General features: G+C 33.5%; 5 protein-coding genes and 1 pseudogene across 6 annotated transcripts in view; 1 reads left to right on the top strand and 5 right to left on the bottom strand.

The window, feature by feature from the left end:
- LOC108205450 (putative F-box protein PP2-B12) overlaps window positions 1–9063 on the top strand; it is a 36196-nt gene extending 27133 nt beyond the window's left edge. Inside the window, exon 5 of the mRNA XM_064085795.1 lies at window positions 8531–9063. The gene's annotated coding sequence lies outside the window, so the exon portion shown is untranslated. The remainder of the gene's footprint in view (window positions 1–8530) is intronic.
- On the bottom strand, window positions 6–3340 carry LOC108205452 (F-box protein PP2-B10-like; annotated as a pseudogene).
- Window positions 3582–4374, bottom strand: LOC108205451 (uncharacterized). The gene is made up of 2 exons (XM_017375417.2): window positions 4193–4374; window positions 3582–4101 (listed from the first exon to the last, which is right to left on the bottom strand). The coding sequence occupies exons 1-2, from the start codon at window positions 4304–4306 to the stop codon at window positions 3880–3882; spliced, it is 336 nt and encodes a 111-aa protein (XP_017230906.2). The 5' UTR covers window positions 4307–4374; the 3' UTR covers window positions 3582–3879.
- Window positions 5712–10227, bottom strand: LOC108205449 (F-box protein PP2-B10). Of its 2 annotated transcripts, none has more exons than XM_017375414.2 (3): window positions 9884–10227; window positions 6447–6541; window positions 5712–6334 (listed from the first exon to the last, which is right to left on the bottom strand). In XM_017375414.2, the coding sequence occupies exons 1-3, from the start codon at window positions 10169–10171 to the stop codon at window positions 5908–5910; spliced, it is 810 nt and encodes a 269-aa protein (XP_017230903.1). In that variant the 5' UTR covers window positions 10172–10227; the 3' UTR covers window positions 5712–5907. The 2 variants fall into 2 exon arrangements, with proteins under 2 accessions (XP_017230903.1, XP_017230901.1); XM_017375412.2 differs by having other exon boundaries at window positions 6447–6544; window positions 9884–10226.
- Window positions 10228–11924: 1697 nt separating this feature from the next.
- LOC108200850 (uncharacterized) lies at window positions 11925–12675 on the bottom strand. The gene is made up of 2 exons (XM_017369116.2): window positions 12483–12675; window positions 11925–12388 (listed from the first exon to the last, which is right to left on the bottom strand). Exons 1-2 carry the CDS (start codon window positions 12594–12596, stop codon window positions 12173–12175), a joined length of 330 nt encoding a protein of 109 aa, XP_017224605.2. The 5' UTR covers window positions 12597–12675; the 3' UTR covers window positions 11925–12172.
- A 131-nt stretch (window positions 12676–12806) lies between these two features.
- On the bottom strand, window positions 12807–16464 carry LOC108223675 (two-component response regulator ARR14). Its single transcript, XM_017398049.1, has 8 exons — window positions 16383–16464; window positions 14561–14707; window positions 14250–14471; window positions 14081–14149; window positions 13912–13988; window positions 13599–13776; window positions 13314–13513; window positions 12807–13061 (listed from the first exon to the last, which is right to left on the bottom strand). Exons 1-8 carry the CDS (start codon window positions 16462–16464, stop codon window positions 12807–12809), a joined length of 1230 nt encoding a protein of 409 aa, XP_017253538.1.
- Window positions 16465–19198: the final 2734 nt, after the last annotated feature.

Here is a 19198-nt window from a genome sequence, read left to right as displayed (position 1 = left end):
CATATAGTTCTGTTTCTTGGTAAAGCATTCATGAGTAAAGTCTATCATTGTAATAATTTAGAATAAAACACGGGAAACATGTTGAGAGTTGCAGTAGTACTGCTTAGCTAAGATTAGCTGCCTAACGATTACAGCTCTTCATCATCATACGCAAAGCGTCAAAGATATGAACAGATAACAATTTTTAACGTCCAGATCTCTATCCCAAACAAGAGCGAGCACAATTATTAAAGGTTTATATTGCGCTTAGGTAGCATCTTCATCCCAGCAATATGGACACCGCACTTTGGCCTTCCACTTTTCACTTCTTTCAAAGTTACTTCCACATCCCTGTTCTCCCCTTCTTTGTTAAAGTATTCACCCAACTTAACTTCTATAAAGGGATGTCCTTCCCCCGGGTTTGTGTTTGGATAATGGTTAAAGCTCCCGGACTTGGCTATTCGAGGGTCCAAATATATAAGTTCCTTTGTGATTTCTTCCCCTGGGATCCCAACAGAAGCCTCTATATATAGGTATGTGAAGTCCATAGCAAACGTATTCCGAGAGTCTAAACACAAGATAAGCTTCATAGGCTGTCTCTGGTGACAATCTTGAAGTGGGTATTTTGCCATACACTTCAAGCCAAATCACATGACCTAGCACCGGATACTGGTATTCGCTGTTTTTAACAATTACAACATGAAAAACTTATCATACAACACATGCATATAGATCTCTAAGTAACAAAAGGTAATTATTGCCCAAAAACAAAATGATACTCCCTCCGTCTCAAAATAGTTGTCACATTTCTATTTTTGTTGGTCAAATTAACTAAGTTTTGACCAAAGATTATAAGCCAATCACTTATTATTTTAAAAAACAGAAAATTACATCTTAAAGTAGATTAAAAATTATTTCCGGTGACATATTTTTTTTATTTTGTCAATTGATAAGATATTAATAAATTTCAGTCAAACTTTAGTCAATTTGATCGGCACAAAACCAAATGTGACAACTATTTTGGGACGGAGGGAGTAGTAAAATTTCACCTTCTCGTCCAGTAATCTGCTTCAAGATGTGTGATTGAGAGCATTTCATATGTCATTTTGAGGCACATCTTCCCACTCCATTTATCTAACCAAAACCTCTGCCAGGTGAACAGTAAATATTAACTTAAAGTAAAAAAATCTAAAATAAAGACAGACTTTTAATCAATTTTTACCAGTGACAAATTTAAACCAAAGAGAACTAGAGATCTGATCCTTTCAGGAACAAGGGGCAAAAAACAATAGGAAGCAATAGTATATGTGTAACAAAAGATTGATGGAACAATCAAGATCCATACACAGATAATTCGAAGATCAAGAAAAGCTATTAGTTGCAAAATCAAGTGAGTTGATCAAGCTTATTCATGACGGGAATAAAGTGAGCACCAGGCTTTGCACATGCTTCAGAGCCTTTTCAACCCTCAATTTTCAGCTCTAATGCTAGCAAACCTCATCTAGTAAGCCAATTCAGAATGAAGTAAGCAAGTAAAAACATAGGCAAAAGTCTGTAGTTTAGGGAGTCACAAGCTCAAAGCCGTCTGTTTACCGCGAGTATTCCTAGTTGTGAGTCAGAAGAAAGTGACGAGGATTGTGATCAATCTGAAAGTGAATTTGAAATCCAGTATTCATGCATATTTGTATATACACTCTTTCAGAATTTTGCCACTATGGGAGTAAATGTAATGACACAGGGACAACCTTTACACGTCTTAAAAGATTTAGGAAGCACCGTGACATCTTGAATATTAATTTCACAATAACATTCGGGTACCAGATTGAATCTACTAAACTCAATTTATAAATGTAGCCGATGGATATATCAAGTGTCATACTATTGTTATGAATATTGGCTGGAAGATAAATGGTTATCAATATAGGCTGATGTTTGTGCATTAAAAAGATTATTTCGAGGTGCCATACTATTTGAAAGTAAAATAATAAGGAAAAGATGATTATGGAGTAAAGCATATGAAAGAGCAGAGAGGAGTGGAGTTATCTTAATGCAGTATAATTAGGATTTTGGATGGGGTTTGATAAGAAGTGGGAGACCCGATAGCATTGTGTTTGTCAAGCATGGAATATATGGTGGCGCATGGAGGGAAGGAACTGGGGCAAATTGTGCCTACGAAAAGATTTAGGCAATGAAAAGCAAAGCAGTATCAGTTATTAGGATTTTAGATGGGGTTTAACCAGACCTGGTAGAGCCGATACGGCAGTGTGTGTCAAGCATGGGACATATTGGCACATGGAGGAAAGGAACTAGGACCAATTCTGTCTACATAAAGATTTAGGCAAATAAACTGTCTCCTTACCTTTTCATCATGTGTGCTGAGGGTTTCTCAGCATTAATTAGAAAGTACAAGCAAGTGCTAGCCTTATTGCATTATGTTCTACTGTTTTAAGTTTGTGACAAACTCTTAGACAGGTTCCAGACAAAAAGTGAGCATGTCTTAGTAATCTTTAGTATAAACTCTTATCATGCTGTATAAATGCAGGTGTGCAATACAATGGGGATTAGGGAAGCAGGGCCAGGAAGCTTATTAATTATTATATCTGACATTGCCAAATACTCTAGGTTGTAATATATAGTATCTTTTAAGACTGAATACCGATGAATGATGGTCCAAATTTATAGTATCACTTTTAGTCCACGTTTGGCGTTGTTTGGGACAAAACTGCCCCAAATTTGGATTTTTGGATCACGGTTAGAGTTGCCCTAACATGCTTTCACAATCCAGGAAACAGGAGTTAATTATAAGCATTACCGAGTCCGTGCCCAGTTATGCTATGAGTGTTTTCATCTTACCCACCAAAATCTGTCAGAGATATAAGGAGATTCATCACATTGGAATTAACTTCCAATTCTTAACCAAACAAGCACTTACACAAAAAAAAACTAACTCTCTTCTGATATTCTTTTGGAGTACCTAAATCACCAAAAGAAATCAAATTGTCATAAACAAAAAAAAACAAGAAGATTACCAGAGGGTCAGTAATGCTCCCAGCGGCAAAATCACTGAGGAAGAGACAGACGTCTTTGCTAGATTCAAAGGTGTAATTGTAGTGGCGATCAAGAACAAGTTTTCGATGATGAGGTGGAATAAATGTGTCCCAAACAACATCAGAATTGGCCGCCGACCGGAAACTTTTCGACACAAGTGAAATTCTTACCACATCTGCTGGGCTTGTGCGTGATAATACATCTTGTGTGAATTTTTGTCTAAATGCTTGAGGCAATTTCTCGAAGAATAAATCATGTTTCTCATCACCCATTCGCTTGTCTCTCTCGTAATCACACCCCGTTCTGTTTAAGAATAAAAGTTATATATCCGTCTTGAACCTTATTTAACATGTAGAATTTATTATCTTTTCCTTCCTAACACTACACGATTTAGTGTTTGAGAGCCTAAACGTTATTTCATATAATATTTTATTAGATTATACTGCGTTAATAAATGGTATTTTGGACCATTCCTTCCAACTCTTTTATTTGAACATTACTAGCGAAAATTATGATATGTGAACCTTGGAAAAAAATTATAATCATGCAAGTAGTTCACACAAAAACAAAACTAATATATATACAAATTTGTTCTTTTGGGTGATAAAAGATATAAACTAGAGAAATTCGAATAATAAATTTGATTCCCAAACAAGACAGATTTTAAAGGGAAAAACTCAAAAACATCAGTAACTTATCAAAAGGTTAAGGTACCATTTCAACCCAATAAAAACCAGAAATAGTACGGTTGTTCATCAAACAAATTCAAATAGGCCAATAGTACACCATGCTTGGAATGCAGTTTTACGTTGATTTTTCATATGTGTAGCTTAGCACGGTATCAATCACCATTCAACAATTTCCGGAGTTCTGACCATCCTTGTCAGTGGCTTCAGAGTTTCCAGCATCCTTGTAATCAGCTAGACCAACATCCCTGTTGTCTCCGGAATTCTCATCATCCTTGTCATGGTCTCCAGAGTTTTCAGCATCCTTGGCATCGGCTACACGAACATCATTGTCCTCAGCTGCAACAAGGTTCATCATATCCCCCAAAAAGAGATCTTCATCTTCTCCCTAAATTAATAATCAAAAGACATCGTTTCCTCATCAACTAAAGCAGTCAAATGAGAGAGGAGCTAGATTGATGAGTAGAATGTATGCATACCGGGAATAGATCTAACAGAAAGTTATCAGGTAAGAATGCTTCATCGTCATCAAACCAGCTTTTCTGAGCACTACTTTGTCCAGCAACAAGTTGCTGCACACACATAAACATCATTTATATCAGCACAACAATATGTGACAAACTTCAACACTCTAATTTAAACCACTGGATGCATAATTCTTTAAAACCGAATATATAGGCTTATAAGTTATAACTATGTAAGTGACCTGATGGACACAATTTAGATCATACTTTAGTTACCTGACCAAGTTTAAAAATTAAAAAATGCTCCAATTATAGAGAATAATATGTCTGAAAGTACATATACTTGAAAGTATATGATCTTACTTTAGTTACCTGACCACCATTGATGTTCTGTTCACTGAAAACGTTTTGATCAGTCGGTTGTGCAGCACCCACACCAGTGAAAAGGTTCTGATCAGTCAATTGTGCAGTACCCGCACCATTGAAAAGGTTTTGAGCAGTCAATTGTGCAGCACCAGCACCAATGAAAAGGCTTTGATCAGTCAATTGTGCAACACCAACACCAAGTTGCTGCACACACATAAAGATCATATATATCATTCCAGCAAATGTGACAAACTCCGACCCTCTAATTCCCAGCTACACCATTTAAAATAAAAGTCCGATGCAAGAGAATTAAACATTAAAATAATAAAATATGAAAGTATGTATAGCTAGAAATTGAATATTTATCATACATTACTTAGCTGACCACCATTAGTGTTGTGACCAAAGAAAAGATTACTGATTTCCTGCCAGCCGTTATTAAATGCCTGGTTAGAGTAAGAATTATCAAAGGGAGCAGAACTAGAAGTTCCGATATGATTATTGTTAGCTGCTCCAACCAATCCTCCATAGTACCACATTCCAATATTCGTAATGTTTCCTGAAGAAGCTCCTGCAAAGATGACAAAGATATACATGTATAAGACTAATTAGCATGCTAACTGGGGACCTGGGGTAAATGGTGGTAGGATATATTACCAGCTGGAACAGGGGCTGCCAACTGGCGAATTCTTGTTTGAACCCGCATAAGATGAGGTCAGAAGGGGATGATGATCTCCAATATCCGCAACAGAGAAAAGATGACAGGTTTGAAGTTAGATTAGGAGAATACTTCAACAGAGGAGGGGAGGAGATGAATTTGGAGATCACTATGACAGAAAACAGTGAGAATCTTAAGACTGGACCCGGTGTTGAAGGCTTTGAATTCCGACCAAAGGGCAGCTAATGCAGCTTCATGAGGCTCATATTTTCGGTTTCTTATTACTGTTTCAAATTTGAAGTACTTGTTCAAATACTTTAATTATGTAGAGATAAAGGAAACTGAACTAGATAGTACAATCAGACCTGTAAATGTTCAACCAAAACACTTGTTGCTCTGTATGTGGCAATTAATTTCTAATTTGACTGTCTTTAGGCTCCGGCTTTCATTACAGACATGAGTTTCACGAAGGGTATGGCCATATAGTTCTGTTTCTTGGTAAACCATTCATGAGTAAAGTATATCATTGTAATAATTTAGAATAAAGCACGGGAAACATGTTGAGAGTTGCAGTAGTACTGCTTAGCTAATATTAGTTGCCTAACGATTACAGGTCTTCATCATCACACGCAAAGCGTCAAAGATATGAACAGATAACAATTTTTAACGTCCAGATCTCTATCCCAAACAAGAGCGAGCACGATTATTAAAGGTTTATATTGCGCTTAGGTAGCATCTTCATCCCAGCAATATGGACACCACACTTTGGCCTTCCACTTTTCACTTCTTTCAAAGTTACTTCCACATCCCTGTTCTCCCCTTCTTTGTTAAAGTATTCACCCATCTTAACTTCTATTAAGGGATTTCCTTCCCCCGGGTATGTGTTTGGATAATAGTTAAAACTCCCAGACTTGGCTATTCGAGGGTCCAAATATATAAGCTCCTTTGTGATTTCTTCCCCTGGGATCCCAACAGAAGCCTCTATAGGTATGTGAAGTCCATAGCAAATGTAATCCGAGAGTCTAAACACAAGATAAGCTTCATAGGCTGTCTCTGGTGACAATCTTGAAGTGGGTATTTTGCCATACACTTGAAGCCAAATCACATGACCTAGCACCGGATACTGTTCTTTGCTGTTTTTAACAATTACAACATGAAAAACTTATCATACAACACATGCATATAGAACTCGTAAGTAACAAAAGGTAATTATTGCCCAAAAACAAAATGACAGTAAAATTCCACCTTCTCGTCCAGTAATCTGTTGCAAGCTGTGTGATTGAGAGGTTTTCATATGTCATTTTGAGCCACATCTTCCCACTCCATTTATCTAACCAAAACTTCTGTCAGGTGAACAGAACATATTAACTTAAGTAAAAAAAAAATATCTAAAATAAAGAAAGACTTTCAATCAATTTTTACCAGTGACGAATTTAAACCGAAAAGTAATTACAGATCTGATCCTTTTAGGAACAAGGGGAAAAAGAAAATAGGAACCAATGGTATATATGTAGCCAAAAGCTGGTGTATTCTGTTAGTTGCGAATTCATTTAGTCCATCTGAATATGTCTACATACAGAACATGGTAGTCTCACTCCATTTATCTAACCAAAACTTCTGTCAGGTGAACAGAACATATTAACTTGAGTAAAAAAAAAATCTAAAATAAAGAAAGACTTTCAATCAATTTTTACCAGTGACGAATTTAAACTGAAAAGTAATTACAGATCTGATCCTTTTAGGAACAAGGGGCAAAAGACAATAGGAACCAATGGTATATTTAGCCAAAAGCTGGTGTATTCTGTTAGTTGCGAATTCATTTAGTCCATCTGAATATGTCTACATACAGAACATGGTAGTCTCTGAGCAGCACCCCCCCCCCCCCCCACCCACCCACACCCACACCCACACACCCACATAATTCTGCTAGGGTGCCTGATCACCATTATTCTTTCTCCATTGTCTGTAATCATGGATGAAACAGTCAAAATCTCTTGATAAAAATCTCTAAGAACAATCATGATCAATTGACAAAAAGATTAAAGGAACAATCACGATCAATTCATAGATAATTCAAAGATCAAGAAAAAATATTAGATGCAAAATTAAGTGAGTTGATCAAGCTTATTCGTGACGGTAATAAAGTGAGCACCGGCCTTTTCACTTGCTTCAGAGCCTTTTCAACCCTCAATTTTCAGCTCCAATGCTAGCAAACCTCATCTAGTAAGCCAATTCAGAATGAAGTAAGCAAGAGCAAACAAAGGCCTTTTAGTTTCACTCCATTATTAGGGCAAAGAAAAGGACTTGGGGGTTTTGTTACTTTATGATCAGAAGTATGATAAAGAGACAAAAGTCTGTAGTTTAGGGAGTCACAAGCTCACAGCCGTCTATTACACCGAGTATTCCTAATTTTGAGTCAGAAGAAAGTGATGAGGATTGTGATCAATCTGACAGCGAATTTGAAATCCAGTATTCATCCATATTTGATATACATCTTTTAGAATTTTGCCATTATGGGAGTAAAGGTAATGACACAGGGACAACCTTTACACGTCTTAAAAGATTTAGGAAGCACCGTAACATCTTGAATATTAATTCCACAATAAGATTGGGGTACCGGGTTGAATATACTAAACTCAATTTATAAAGGTAGCCGATGGATAAAATATCAAGTGTCATACTATTGTTATGAATTTTTGTTGGAAGATAAATGGATATCAATATACGATGATGTTGTGCTTTAAAAAATAAGTGCATTAATAAAAATTAGTTCGAGGTGCCATACTATTTGAAAATAAAATAAAAGGGAAAAGATGATTACATGGAGTAAAGCATATGAAAGAGCGGAGAGGAGTTATCTTAATGCAATATAATTAGGATTTTAGCATTGTGTGTGCATGGAATATATGGTGGCACATGGAGGAAAGGAACTGGGACAAATTGTGCCTATGAGAAGATTTAGGCAATGAAACTCAAAGCAGTATCACTTCGGATTTTAGATGGGGTTTAACCAGACCTGGTAGAGCCGATACGGCAGTGTGTGTCAAGCATGGGACATATTGGCACATGAAGGAAACAAACTAGGACCAATTCTGCCTACAAAAAGATTTAGGCAAAGAAACTCTCTCTCTCCTTACCTTTTCATCATGTGTGCTGAGGGTTTTTCAGCATTAATTAGAAAGTATCAAGCAAGTGCTAGTCTTATTGCATTATGTTCTTCTACTGTTTTAAGTTTGCGACAAACTCCTAGAAAGGTTTTAGACAAAAAGTGAACTTGAGCATGTCTTAGTATTCTTTAGTATAAACTCTTTCATGTTGTATAAATGCAGGTGTGCAATAAAATGGGGATTCCGGAAGCAGGGCCAGGAAGCTTATATCTCACATTGCCAAATACGCTAGGTTGTAATATGTATCTTTTAAGACTGAATACCGACAAGGGTCCGAAGTTAGCATGGTAACATGCTTTCACAATCCAGGAAACAGGAGTTAATTAAAAAGCGTTACTGAGTCCGTACCCACTTATGCTATGAGTGTTTTCATCTTACCCACCAAAATCTGTCAGAGATATGAAGAGATTGATGGGAAAATTTTGATGACCAACCTGCTGCATCAAATGGAAAGGGTGTCCACCGGATGAGTTGGAACTGTTTGTCAGTTCTTAAGTACAGGGGTTGCACGGGGTTCCTAAAGTTGAAGGACTTTAATTTGGCACTTCTTGGAAGACAAGGGAGTTTATTGTATAGGAAAGGCTCATTAGTTGAAATTTAAGGCTTGATATTACCCTCAAGAATCTTTTATGAGGGCGAGGTTAGGGTCCAATGGAAGCCACACATGGAGTACTACTTGGGAAGATAGAGACTTTTTTTTGGTCAGATAAGAGGATAGAGACTAAACAGAGGAAGGTGGAAAATGGTACATTGGAAGAGGCCTTCTCCAAGTCTTGAATGTGTACCATGGCTTCAATATATATGCTCCTTATGTTCATTCAGAACATCCTGCTTTATATGGTGGTAAAGTTAACAGTTTAATGAAACAAACCGAGGAAGTCTAGAGTGCTGATTATAATCATGATATAATCCACTATATATTTACAATGAGGGATGCTGAATTTATTCTATCTATTCCAAGTGGAAGTATGATGAAAGAAGATAATTGGGAGGGGAGTAAAGAGACCTCAGGTCTTAGTGAAAGCCTATGTACCTACCTTAATGAAAGCCTTAGTGATTGTTTGGTTGACATCGAGATATGTAGGAAGTTAAAATTCCTAGGAAGTGAGATTTGACGATTTACGAGTTGGCATTAACAAGGGAAGTGTAATTCCCATAAACTTTGAATACCCATAAATCATGTAAAGTCCCTCACCTCACTCCCCCTCTGTAACTTGCATTTCCAGGGGGAAGTTAAAACTTATACCTACCAAATATTACAATTTGCATAGTAATTTGAAATTACATTGGAATTACCTTCCAATTCTTAACCAAACAAGAACTTATATTAATTAAAAAAAACATACTCTCTTCTCAGTATCAAAATCACCATTCTTCATCTTGCATTTGCCCAATTGCATACATAGGCAGTGATTCAGCAATTGTTGTTAATATATTATATGGAAAATTTAACATGAAACAAAAATTGACTAGATAAAAAAAAAAAGCACCAAAATAAAGCAAATTGTCGATTACCAGAGGGTCGGTATGGCTCTCAGCGATATGTTCACAGAGGAAGAGAAAGACGTCTTTGCTAGATTCAAAGGTGGATTTGTAGTAGCGATCAAGAACAAGTTTTCGATGATGAGGTGGAATAAATGTGTCCCAAACAACATCAGAATTGGCCGCCGACTGGAAACTTTTGGACACAAGTGAAATTCTTACCACATCTGCTGGGCTTGTGCGTGATAATACATCTTGTGTGAATTTTTGTCTAAATGCTTGAGGTAATTTCTCGAATAAATCACGGTTGTCATCACCCATCTCTTTGTCTCTCCTCTTTAGAACACACCGTTCTGTTTAAGAATTAAAGTTATGTACGACCTATATACAAAGTCATAAAGTTTTTAAACCTTATTTGCAAAAAGATCATCTTTGTTTGCACGGGTGTACACGTGAGCAATCAAAATTTTAGAACGTGTTAAAAAGATGTGGTTCTCAGGGGTGATCAAGAAACCGCCCGCACCGCATCAAACCGCACCATAAAATGCGGTTTTTAATTTTCGTGGTGCGGTTGCGGTTTGAATTTTTCACAAACCGCGCGGTGCGGTGCGGGTTGCGGTTTGACATATTCCGAGTGCGGTTCAAACCGCATCGCACCGCAATATTATTATATATATATATATATATATATATTAGTGATTGTCAAATAAAATTATATTATATTTATATATATTATTTTTAATTATGTTATATATATTCGTTAAATCTCTTTAAATAATAATTAATAATTATTTTATCAATCTCGCATTACTATTATACCAAATTTGTATGAAATGATTATATTATTATAATATGTCTCTTAGTATTCAAATTTATTATTATATTTACACTTTTGTTCGTATTATTTTAGTAGTTGTAGCTCTGAAATGATAAATATCATATAAATTCATTACTAGAAAAGATTTTAATTATTGTATATTTAAATTTTATTTCTAACTTCAACTAAAAATATTTATTCTTATGCATACAAACCGCACAAACCGCACCGCACCGCATTTTTGTGGTGCGGTTTACGCGGTTTATATGCTAGCGTGGTGCGGTTGCGGTTTGAGTTTTTAACCAAACCGCATGCGCGGTTTGGTTCGCGGTTTTAGTGAAAAACCGCACCGCCCGCACCGCAATCACCCCTAGTTCTCACAGCCATAGTTTTTTCTAAAAAATAATTAAATATAAATTGATCGTTTCGATGTATCATTTTTTAATCCAAAACGTTAGATCTTGTTGTGTTTATTATCTTTTTCTTCTGAACACTACATAATTTAGCGTTTCGAGACTCTAAACGATATTTTATGTAACGTTTTACTTCTAAAACATCGTATCGTGTTACGTTTTGTAGTGATTTTAACCTAAACACAACAAGATCTGATATTTTTTTCCAAATATTGAAACGCTGGATTAGCCGAAGTTAATAAATGATATTTGGGTCATTTCTCCCAACTTTGTTTTTTGTACATTATTTGTGAGAATTATGACATATAGGACCTTTCTTAAAATACATTATAATCATATAAGAAGTTGAAAAGAAAAACAAAACTAATATATATTCGAAATGTCTCATTCAATTCTTTACATTTCAAAAATTATCAAATATAATAATTTTTTATAACATTACTTTTCTCCACTATACTTATTTTATATATTAAATATCAATCGGCCTCATCACTATCCACACTTCTCATATTTTTCATTCTACTTTCCTCTCACCGTCTCTCAATACTTTTTCAATATATTTTTATCAAGTTTGTCAACACACATTTTTGATCGTTAATATCTCTAATTTTGTATTGGTATCAAATATAAAAACTTTACTGTATTAAATTATTCATGAATACGAATCCTGAAATATCACTCACGACTATGTTTAGTCTTATAAACTAGACATAAACTAGTAATTTGTCTCATGTTAGGAATAACCCCAATATATCGAACGAGAAAAGTAAATAGAAACAAAGGAGTACTTATTTTCTTGACCTCTATGCCCAACCTAAATATAAACATTTGAGTGTGACCGAGCCGGAGGAGTGAGTATAAAGAAGAGAAATTTGAATGAAAATTTTGATTCCCAAACAAAGACAGAATTTAATTAAAGGGAAAAACATCAGTAGCTTTCCAAAAGTTTAGGGAACCATTTCAACCAAATAAACCAGAAATAGTACGGTTGTTCATAAAACAAATTCAAATAGGCCAATAGTACAGCATGCTTGGAATGCAGTTTTACGTTGATTTTTCATATGTGTAGCTTAGCACGGTGTCAATCACCATTCAACAATTTCCGGAGTTCTGACCGTCCTTGTCAGCGGCTTCAGAGTTTCCAGCATCCTTGTTATCAGCTAGACCAGCATCCTTGTTGTCTCCGGAGTTCTCATACTTATCATTGTCTCCAGAGTTTTCAGCATCCTTGGCATCGGCTTCACGAACATCGTTGTCCTCAGCTGCAACAAGGTTCATATCCCCCCAAAAGGTATCTTCATCTTCTCCCTATATTAATAATCAAAAGACATTATTTCCTCGTCAACAACTAAAGCAGTCAAATGAGACAGGACCTAGATTGATGAGTAAAATGTATGCATACCGGGAATAGATCTAACAGAAAGTTATCAGGGGAGAATGCCTCATTGTCATCAAACCAGCTTTTCTGAGCACTGCTTTGTCCCGCACCAAGTTGCTGCACACACATAAACATCATTATATCAGCACAACAATAACAAACTTCAACACTCTAATTTAAACCAATGGAAGCATAAATTTTTAGAACAGAATACATATAACTATGTAAGTGACCTGATGGACACAATTTAGATCATACTTTAGTTACCTGACTAATTTTAAAAATTTTAAAAATGCTCCAATTGTAGAGGATAAACGTCTGAAAGTACATACACTTGAAAGTATATGATCATACTTTAGTTACCTGACCACCATTGATGTTCTGTTCACTGAAAATGTTTTGATCAGTCGGTTGTGCAGCACCCACACCAGTGAAAAGGTTCTGATCAGTCAATTGTGCAGCACCCGCACCAGTCAAAAGGTTCTGCTCAGTCAATTGTGCAGCACCCGCACCAGTCAAAAGGTTTTGATCAGTCAATTGTGCAGCACCCGCACCAGTGAAAATGTTTTGATAAGTCAATTGTGCAGCACCCGCACCAAGTTGCTGCACATGCATAAACATCATATATATCATTCCAACAACTGTGACAAACTCCGACCCTCTAATGTAAAGCAATCGAGCTAATATGAATTTAGTCAAGCATATCACATGACTCTTTAAAATTGCCAGTATTTAGATCACACTGCACAATTCCCAGCTACACCATTTAAAATGAAAGTCCAAAGCAAAATATTTAAACATTGAAATAAGAAAATATGAAAGTATGTATAGCTAGAAGTTAAATATTTATCATACATTACTTAGCTGACCACCATTAGTGTTGTGTCCGAAGAAAAGGTTACTGAGTTCCTGCCAGCCGTTATTGAATGCCTGGTTAGAGTAAGAATTATCAAAGGGAGCAGAACTAGAAGTTCCGATATGATTATTGTAAGTTGCTCCAACCAATCCTCCATAGTGCCACATTCCAATATTTGTATTGTTTCCTGAAGAAGCTCCTGCAAAGATGACAAAGATATACATGTATAAGACTAATTAGCATGCTAACTGGGGACCTGGGGTAATGGTTGTAGGATATATTACCAGCTGGAACAGGGGCTGCCAACTGGCGAGTTCTTCGCTCATCTCTGAGCTGATTGATTAATATTAAGTGTGGATTTCCAGATACCACACTTGAGTGATAATGATAATTGAACCATTGCCTATTGTTAAGCTCAGTTTCATCGCCATCCAAAATACGTCTCGCGAACATTCGATATTTCTGCATTTCACAATGTCCAGCACATAATAATTAGAAAAAATAAATGATAGAACAGATTCCATGTGTCCAGTAAAAAAATGTCTTAGACACTAAACTCCATACAATCAAATATACAATTTCACACTATTAAGAAACCTGAAGGTGGCTTGCCACATTCTCTCGAGTAAGTCCTGGTATGTTCATGACTTCCAGAATCTTTTTTGGTTTAGCATCTGCACAAAAATTATTTAGAACATCATATATACATATAACTAATGATTGCAATTGAAATAGGCATATAATATATTGAGCTTACTATAAAAACCGAGGACGATAAGAGCTTCCACAAATCGATCATGGAGATCACCTGACCAGACAACTCTGTCACTCCTTGCTGTGTCCGAAGCAACAATTAGTTGTTATTATTACCATAAGTCTATAACTTATATTTTATTTTGTATACCGTTAATCTACAACTAACATGATTTTCTTACCATTAATAATATCATCAGAAGATAATGCAGTTTCTCTTACTAAATCCTCTTCAGAATGACTATTGATCTCTCTTGGTAGAGTACTGTTATTTATTTTGCTCTTCCACCAGACTGAAAATTGCCATATATTTTTCACATCATCAATTCCTACAGGCTTTACCATGAAGTATACTGCCCCGTTTTGAAGTCCCTCCATTTGCTTTTGGCTATCGGATGATATCACTGTTCAAAGTTCAATATGCATCAGGCACCAATTAACTTCCCTGGAGTTATATAATGCACATATATGTGAATTGGATGTAAAAACTTACATATGACAGGTAACTGGAATTCCTGGTTTATATGTTTCTGGAGTTGAATGCCGTTCATGTTGGGCATATGCACATCAGACATGACAATATCATACGTTTTCAACCGAAGCGCGCACAGAGCATCATATGGATGCTTTACAGCAGTCACTGAAATCAACAGTACACAAAATTATGTTTATTTTATCAAGTAGAAAAAATTACTACAATCTTTGTTCTAGTTCTAAGACAATTTATCAGATAAAAAAGTTAATCTAATATGACAGGAGAATAGAGTAATATCAGATAAAAATTTATACCATGTAACTAATAAAACCAAACACCATTTATGAAGCTCATGTAAAAAGTAAAAAACAAAAAACACAATAAATGAATTCAAGAAATAATTTTTCAGACCTTAAATAAAATATTTATATTAAACTATAATAATTGAATATACAGATGTGTACCATTTTCTACTGCGGGATTACTCTTTTCTCCGCTCGATCCAAACATATATGATTTGCAAAATTTATAATAATAATATATTTAAAATTGAATACCTACTCAACACTTTAAATATCTTAAATAAAAAATTAATATTATATATGACATAAAAAAACATAATATATAGATTTTACCTTTTTCGTTATTTCATTTCATACAATAAACACTGTACATATCATGAGAGTTAAATAACATGGACTTAATATATTAAATTAGATAAAAATTAAGAAAATCATATACATACCCGGTGAATAATAAAATATTTCAAATTAGCTACATAAAACTTATGTTGAACACGTTCTTTTTAAAATCACTATGTGACCTTTTGCCGTATGACTGAAAAAATTATTGCTACAACAAAAAAAATATGATATATCTACGTTTTGATCATATCTAAGAATTGTAAATATATATTTATGTTTTATGATTACACCCTACAAAACATCATTGTAAATTCATATGTCAATTGACAACACAAATTTTTAATAATATAATAAAAAATATTGTTATACATATATCACTATACTTTTTTCTTAAATACTTATAACTTTCACGACGCTCTTTTATTATTTTGTTAACATATAAACCAATAGTTTATAATTTGTGCCTACGTTTTTGCTTACCAAATTACCAACACTTTGAATGACAAATGTAAAAAAAAAAAAAAAAAAAAAAAAAAAAAAAAAAAAAAGCAATCCAATATTCAAGATAGTTATATAAATAGGTTGTGCACAATATTTAATCTATAAACAAAATAAATTTACTGCAACTAAATAACAAGATGACATTTATATCCACAATCAAATGACATTAAAGATTAAATTTAAAATAATCAATTCAAATTAAATTAGATAAATAAATGATATTAATTTAAAATACTATACAACTAAATATTATGTCTTGTCATTCCTAATACATAAATTTGCATTTATACATGTTATGTCACAAAAAAATTAGCTAGATGTATAAAATTTTCCATATCATATAGGAACATTTTAAATCCAAATTGACAACAACAATTCAAGAATCAATGAGTGATATGTGTCTAAGCCTTCATAATGTTCTTAAATCCAAGTTGACAACAACAATTCAAGAATCAATGAGTGATATGTGTCTAAGCCTTCATAATATTTTTAAAAAATTACAAGTTTTGCTTAAAATAAATATGAGTTTATATACACACGTCGGAGCAAGCAAAGTTGGGAGAAAAGAATGTAAAAATGATAAATTTTATCAAAACATGTTAAGGATATATAACATCATAATTTTAGATCACAAAAGGAAATTCATATCCTTCAATCCGAGCATACAACTTATAAGATTTAGTTGAGATATATACCTTCGTAATTCCATTTCTGTAAAAATGCTCTGAGAATAGTTAAACATGTCGAGTCGTCGTCAACCACCAAAACGTTAAACATTTTTATCTGTTGTCAATTTTTGTTCGTTGTTTGACAGAGACGAGATTTTTCTTTGTTAATATACTGATAATTTCGTACGAGAGTCAACGCATTACAAGAATACAGATATTCTTTCAACAATTTAGATAGGGTGGCTAAATTGCTTTATTCTTTTCTTTTATAATATCTTGTATTGCAAAAGAATATCTTCGTCATATATTTATACCTTGGATGAATCGTAGATACGTCCGTGTTAATATTTTCTATAATCTTTTAATTGCGAAAATATATTCACTTATGAAGACATATAATATAACATCCCAATGTATACCGGACCCAACAACCCACCACAGGTCGACCCACAAGTGCTAACAAATTGGTATACATTAGTTATTTGCTAGCGCATATAGAGACCCAAATACTCTTTTATCCAATCGATGTAGGATGTTACAAACACCCAGTAGAGTTCTGATATCATTTATAACATCTCAAGCCCAAAACCAGATGTGTGCTAGCAAATTGGTATAAATTAGTTATTTGCTTGTGCAAATAAAGGCCCAAATACTCTTTTATCCGACCGATTTGGGATGTTACATTTAACATATGGTTTTTTTTGACAAATATGGCTTATAGCCTTACAAATGAGTATCTGTTCTACGAAACTCTCGGGGGTGAGCCAGGGTCGAACCCAGGACCTGGGACGATAGAGGATAAGCTCTTAACCACTGAGCTATCCAACCATTGCATTTTATTGCAGACTTTGAAAATCATATATGTTATGTGGGACAACATTCCGGGGAGGTACTCCTTATATGAAGTTACATAGTACACCATTGCAAATCATTAATTTTACTATAAATTTTTTTATAGAATACTTATAAAACGTGATTCTAATATAGAATACTATAACATATATCTATTTTAAGTAATTTAACACTTAAAATTTGATTAAAAAGTATATTTTCGAAACTGATTCTATAACAAAATAATTATGGATGATTATTATTCTGTTATATAATCATGTTGAGATATTGCATAATTTTAGATGATTTTTGGAATAAGAATATTGTATAACTTAGTTTTCGGTTTAATAATCAAAATTTGTAATTATATTCCACAAAAAATATAATAAATATATATCATATATATATTTATAATGGTGTGCTATGTTACTCCATATAAGAGGATATGCTATCGAGTGCTACCCCATGATATGTAAGTAGAAAATTGTCAAAAATAATGTATGCAAAACATGTTATGCTTGCTAAATATACTAGCTTATAGCCCGTGCAAGGCACGGGAGCTTTTTAATTATTTATAAATTTTTTAAATATATTTTAAATGGTGTGAAAAAATTTAATTTATAAATAATAAATTAAAATTTTCAATAAAATAAAATTCGAAATTATGATTTGTTTGTAAGTTAGAACTTTGGTAAATACATCATCACAGCCATTAATGGTTTCAAATAAATTATTTTAATCAAGCAATTCCTTTTCTCGTATGTATCATGCCAAAGTATTAAATTTTATCTATTAAATTTTAATATATTTTGAGTGGAATACGTTATGCCAACTCCTATTAGATTATATTAATAAATGTATTTTATATTAAAATTATGATAATGTGATTTAAATATTTTTCAAAAAATTTATATGGTTCTAAATTAAAATTGATAAACATAATTTGTTTTGAATTAAGAAAAGGAATCATAAATATGCAATAAGAAGGTAGAATCTATTTTGGATTAACAAAAAAATTTTGTATCTGTTCCTCACATAAATCCGGCTTATTAATTTTAAAATATATTATAAAAAAATTGTGACGGTGAGATTTATATGATTCTACGAATAAAACTGGTAGGAAATATTTATTTAGGATTAAAAAAAATCATATACATGTGAAAGACAGAATTTGTTTTGGATACAGAAAAGGAATTATAAACATGCAAGTAGATATCAGTTGCCTTCTAGAACAGAATTTAATTTTGTTCCAATTTAACGGTGCTTATTTGTTCAATATAAGATCCAACGGATGATAAACTTTTGGACCAGAGTACCATGCGACCAAATTATCTCCCTTACGCTTATTATATATAAGTATATAATATAAAGTATATGATTTTTGAGGTCTCCAATTAAATAGTGATTTTCATATAATTTTATCCTATAGCTAAGTTCTATAAGGACCACTATTTCATCCGAGACCGTGAAAACAATGCATATTCTACATGAAAAATATTATAAAATATATTATCTTATGAAAAATATGGTAGGAGGATCACTATTTTATAAAATATCTTGAAGATTATGTAAATGTTGCCAGCAAAATATTGCAAAACATATTATTCGGTAGAAAATATTTTACAAGTTACAAAACATGTTCTACTCGTTGAAGTTACAAAACATGTTCTACTCATAATATTGAACCATACATGATTTTTGTGATATTCAATGAAATGATGATCTTTATAAAATATGTATTACCGTAAAAAATACATTTTACAATATTTTAATCCAAAAACTTATATGGTCTGCACAATCTCCGATAAAACACTATAAAAACGAATCTCATTTAAAATTTGAATTAAATTATAATTTTGAGCTAATTATCATATCTTTATGAATAATAATATTATCTAATGTGTTTAACAATCAAATGGATTACAAATAACACGGTTCTATGTAATATTTATCATGAAAAAAATTATATACACGTTCATATTCTATATTCATCATCCAAATATATATATGTG

Source organism: Daucus carota, chromosome 1, assembly GCF_001625215.2.
Source record: "Daucus carota subsp. sativus chromosome 1, DH1 v3.0, whole genome shotgun sequence".
NCBI lineage: Eukaryota > Viridiplantae > Streptophyta > Magnoliopsida > Apiales > Apiaceae > Daucus > Daucus carota.
Note: the sequence above shows the minus strand (reverse complement) of the source record. Positions and strands in the feature narration are given on the sequence as shown.